The sequence below is a fragment of the Antedon mediterranea genome, chromosome 3 (assembly GCF_964355755.1).
Source record: "Antedon mediterranea chromosome 3, ecAntMedi1.1, whole genome shotgun sequence".
Classification (NCBI taxonomy): Eukaryota; Metazoa; Echinodermata; class Crinoidea; order Comatulida; family Antedonidae; genus Antedon; species Antedon mediterranea.
Window position 1 is genome coordinate 5,391,130 of NC_092672.1, and position 4,489 is coordinate 5,395,618.

Below are 4,489 nucleotides of genomic sequence, written 5' to 3' on the forward strand. Positions count from 1 at the left end.
TCATGGGCAGTGATCTGATATCCAAATAATCTAACCGACGAGTTACGATACGGTTGGATAGTACAAGTGGTGTAGTTAGAGGTGGGTATATAACTTTAATTGGTTTCAATAGTATACAACAATGACAAAAACAAGACCAAACCGGCGACAAGCACAAAAACGGCTAAATTATGAATGTACAAGCACAACAATCCATCAAAATATCATCTGAAACATCAAGGCAGTGATAGTAATTTTTTGTACAAATTGCATTCTACTCATCTTCCTTATTGGTAGATTCACCAAATTTGAGTCCATTTCGAATTAAAATAGTGCTATACGAGCACGTTAAAAATGCGCACATTAATTGTACAAAAGTACTAAAAATGGTAAAAATATAACTCTTCAGAATACAGATACAGGATACAGATACAGATTCATTTATTGTCCAAAATAATAATGGAAATTACTTACAGTGCTCATAAACCTTGGCTTGCCTAAAATAAATATAAATATAACGGGGACTATCTAACAAATGTTTTGTTATAATACCTTATCCCAGCTGGGTGACCCCCAATTTTGTAACTCATTATGGAAGCCAATGAGTTGTGGATATAAATGTATATACACATTAGATGTACAAAATGGTATGACGTCATCATTTGGCCACATGAATTTTTAAAATAGGGTTTTTTCCCCTTTTGTCATAGACCACCATATTCAACAGAGCGCTACTCGCTTATCTTTAATCGACTTTCTTTAAATTTTTAATATATTCTACCTCAACCAATTACTTATGAGTTGCTAATATTTTCATTTGGATGACGTCATCACGTCTTAAAATTTAAATAACGCTGGTTACGTAATTTCACCTACAAGGTATATTTGAATACCTTACAGCTCTTCTAAATAAAAGTTGTACCTTGATGTTTATAACTTATTTATTATGAGAGCTGGTGAAATGTAGATATGAATTCATATAAAATAAAGTCTATCGGATGTTGTGACATTATCATATGGCCAGTTGAAGTTAAAAAGTAGTTTTTTCATCTCTTTCGTAAAAGTTTTACAATTTTTAAAGAGCGCGCACTTCTACGTTCCAAATTTTCTTCCAATTGTTATATTTTATTGCTAAATTCATTATCTTTCGATATTGTTATCCACAAGTTTATTTTGATGTGTGCCGAAAAATTATAAAATGATGTGCGTCTGTAATTTCACTACACTGTATATAGATATACAGTATATACTGTACATATTGTATATGGCATATAATAGGCACAACTCAGCACTATAAGCGTATAATAGGATGGCATACATCAACATTTTCCGATTGTATGTTAACATACGTCCATGTTTAAAAAATATGAATGTCAATAAAATGATAAATGATCACCTATAATTCGTCAAAGTGACGAATTAAATTCTAGTTGAACTTGTTCTTGTTTAAAACATTCCAATTATATTGGTTTTTAAGTTGTAAGATAATCAATCAACATACACGTGACCTATTTTATTTAAACATAAATAAAATATTCTTCCTCTATCTAAACATCCCCTTCGTTCCCAATTCCAATACAAAGTAGTAATCTCAGACAGTAACCAGTGGATCTGCATCCACTTCAGATACCATCACGTCTACTTTCCCTTCCATAATCTTCTCCAGTTGTTTTTTCAAAATCTTTAAATACGCCCTTTCACTGTTGCTATGGTTACTAAGAATGACGCTTATTCCTTGTGAATTTATCTCTAGTAGTTCATGATGAGACATTTCACCGGTGATGTAAAGGTCGGCAGGAACACCAATCAAAACACTGGATCCTGACCCAGCACAAACTGCTACTGTTTTCACCATTGACTCTGGAAATGAAATTGAACCCGATTATTAAAAACATTGTACTATACACTTACAGAATACCAACACAAACCAATTTACAACAATAAGATGTTTACATAGCGATCTTTTTATTTTCATGATGCGACACTAGCTAGACTGCGGCTATCGAGTTGAAAAGTCATTCTGCACACACGCTAAAAAACATATTGATTGTATTATGTAGGCCTATAACCCTCATCTACTTTTAGTGTTATCAACCCTCAACCAATGCCATACCTGAATTCTTGCCTCTTCCATATGCAACTCCTAGATACCCAACTCCTAGATGTTTTTTTGTACTCTTTATAATATCTTTGAGAGCTGTTTCTGCATTTAATGTATTTATTCTTCCCATTCCTGCTCCTGGAATAACAGCCTGTAAATAGCACAAAAGTAGATACTTGCTGAAAAGGAAAAGTTGTTGGAACGTACCATTTATTTTAGTGTTACATGTTGTACTACTTTCATAGGGGTTAAGGCCAATTTAGGTTTAGTAGGCAGAAATGGACTGTTCCATTGTATATTTTCTATTCTTAAATAGGAATACAGTATTAAATAAATACCTTCTCAAGTTGCGTAATATGAGTTTTTTTAGAAGCATTCATCTTATGAATTTCATCAACAACATTTGCAAGATTCGATGAATCGCAGGCAAAGCTGAGCGATAATTCGGTATTATTTGAACCATCAGTATTAACTTGATTGTAAATCTGTGAAGTTCTGTGAAAAATAATTTTTAATAATAATAGTAATTTATTTTATTTATAAAAATGCTGCACCAGGACTAAAATAATCGGTATTCTTCAATCAATCAATCAATCAATCAGATTTATATAGCGCCAGTATCCATAATAATGTTCAAAGGTGCTTGACAAAGTTAAGCAGGAAATGCCTCTGTGTAAAAATGGGTTTTTAGTCGTGTTTTGAAAGTGTTGATGTTTTCAGATGTCTTTATGTCGATTCTTTTTTCTATACTTACTGAATGTTACATTTGCGAGCTAGATGATCTTTTAACTTGAAGGCTTCAGATTGCTTGAGTTCTGTAACTTCAATTCGATGATCTTCAGAGGTACAGTAATCTCTAGTAGTGGCATTTGCATTCACAACATTGATAACACCATTTCCTATTTAAATAATGTATCAATGTTTTCATTAGGTTCAAGTAACTTTGGGTATTACAAAAAAGTGCCTATTTATACTCCTGTGAGACTTTAAACACTGTGCCCTGTGACGACAGACAATTGCTTGATGGTTTAACATGTTTTTGCCTTTCAACCTCAAGATCCAGCGTTCAATCCTGATCTAGTGCTACAGTAGGGCCAGGTTGTAGCTCACAATTGTTAACTCAACTCCCTAAAGCTTTGTCCACACTATCAAACTAGTTTGAAAACAACAGTGTGATGTGCCCAAATATAATAGTGATGTGCCCAAATATGGTAGTGATATGACATCATCATGTCCATATGGGCACATCAAATTTGTTTTTGTCAAATAAAGTTTGATAGTGTAGACAGAGCTTTAGCTTCAAATGAGAATTATTATCAATATAATAATCTGCCAACTCCTTCCCTAAACTGTTTAAAATTCTGTTTCACACCTGGAGCAAGGGCAAGCCAATCTGTTAGCCCATCATTCACAGTATCATAAGCAGTGTGAGGCGAGTATATTGCAATACGATTTTCAATCGCTTTTACAATAATACGTTCTTTAAAGGTGGCCATAGTCAGACGTTTCAAAGCTGTAAAAATCGGTGGATGGTATGACAGTATCATGGACGACTTCTCAACAATTGCTTCTTCCAAAACATCTTCGGTCAAGTCATTTGTTAAGAACAATTTAGTAACTGTGTGAGGTGGTGTTGGTTCCACAAGTAGCCCTACGTTGTCCCAGCTTCCAGCCAGAGACGGTGAGGCAAGCTTGTTGAGACGTCCGACACACTCTTGTAAGTTCATTTCAGTTGGTATTGTAGTACACAGTGCTTTCTCCTTTTTAAAATTAAGACAAATAAATTAAATATTCAATTATTATTTTAATATATAGGGCCTACAGTTGTTTAAGAAATTATGATATAAGATTACACTTAAACAGGATCCATACTATATAAGTCAAGAAAGGCCTGTGAGGTCTCCCTGGTCCCTGTAGTCATCTAACTACCTGTAGCTAGTTGAAAGTAATCACTACATACAGTAGCAGGCCTAACCATTCACATGCCTGGCTGGAGTTTATACCTCCATCCATCCATGCCAGCAGTACTGTTGACCTAGCTCTACTTAGCTACTACTAGTATTAGTACTGGATAGTACTAACTAACTAGTACTAGTAGGCCTAGGCCTAGCTAGTAGTAGCATAATTTAAGTTTTCTGAAAGACGCTTTACTTTTAGAAAATAAAACTCTTCGTGTTTAATATATTATTTAATTCTTACGGAGTTGCTGATCAATTTACTTCGAAGTTGATAACCAAATCTGAAATTTCTAAATATTAATGTCATTCCAGTCCAAGTACTTTCAGGTCTAGCCTAGACCCTATCTTTGTTTACAAAAACTTGAGTGGACACGCATGTTGTCACACACGCTTAGAGGGTGAAAGGTCATTATCTACTAGAGCGTGACAGACAGTGTGAGAGCGACTTTTA

General features: G+C 34.3%; 1 protein-coding gene across 3 annotated transcripts; it reads right to left on the reverse strand.

Annotated features, from left to right (window-relative positions):
• Positions 1-157: 157 nt before the first annotated feature.
• Positions 158-4,388, reverse strand: LOC140044647 (NIF3-like protein 1). 3 transcript variants are annotated; one of them, XM_072089250.1, is made up of 6 exons: positions 4,056-4,113; positions 3,453-3,840; positions 2,835-2,979; positions 2,419-2,575; positions 2,093-2,231; positions 158-1,839 (listed from the first exon to the last, which is right to left on the reverse strand). In XM_072089250.1, the coding sequence occupies exons 1-6, from the start codon at positions 4,056-4,058 to the stop codon at positions 1,571-1,573; spliced, it is 1,101 nt and encodes a 366-aa protein (XP_071945351.1). In that variant the 5' UTR covers positions 4,059-4,113; the 3' UTR covers positions 158-1,570. The 3 variants fall into 3 exon arrangements, with proteins under 3 accessions (XP_071945351.1, XP_071945350.1, XP_071945353.1); XM_072089249.1 differs by lacking the exon at positions 4,056-4,113 and adding an exon at positions 4,280-4,388 and having other exon boundaries at positions 159-1,839; XM_072089252.1 differs by lacking the exon at positions 4,056-4,113 and adding an exon at positions 4,300-4,318 and having other exon boundaries at positions 159-1,839.
• Positions 4,389-4,489: the final 101 nt, after the last annotated feature.

What these genes read in the sequence shown, in the direction of transcription:
- LOC140044647 (XM_072089249.1), bottom strand. Translation starts at nt 4,345, where the DNA reads ATGACATTAATATTTAGAAATTTCAGATTTGGTTATCAACTTCGAAGT. An exon ending in TTGGCTTGCCCTTGCTCCAG is followed by an intron (nt 2,980 to 3,452) that starts GTGTGAAACAGA and finishes TTATTTAAATAG; the next exon opens with GAAATGGTGTTATCAATGTT. An exon ending in ATATTACGCAACTTGAGAAG is followed by an intron (nt 2,232 to 2,418) that starts GTATTTATTTAA and finishes TGCTATTTACAG; the next exon opens with GCTGTTATTCCAGGAGCAGG.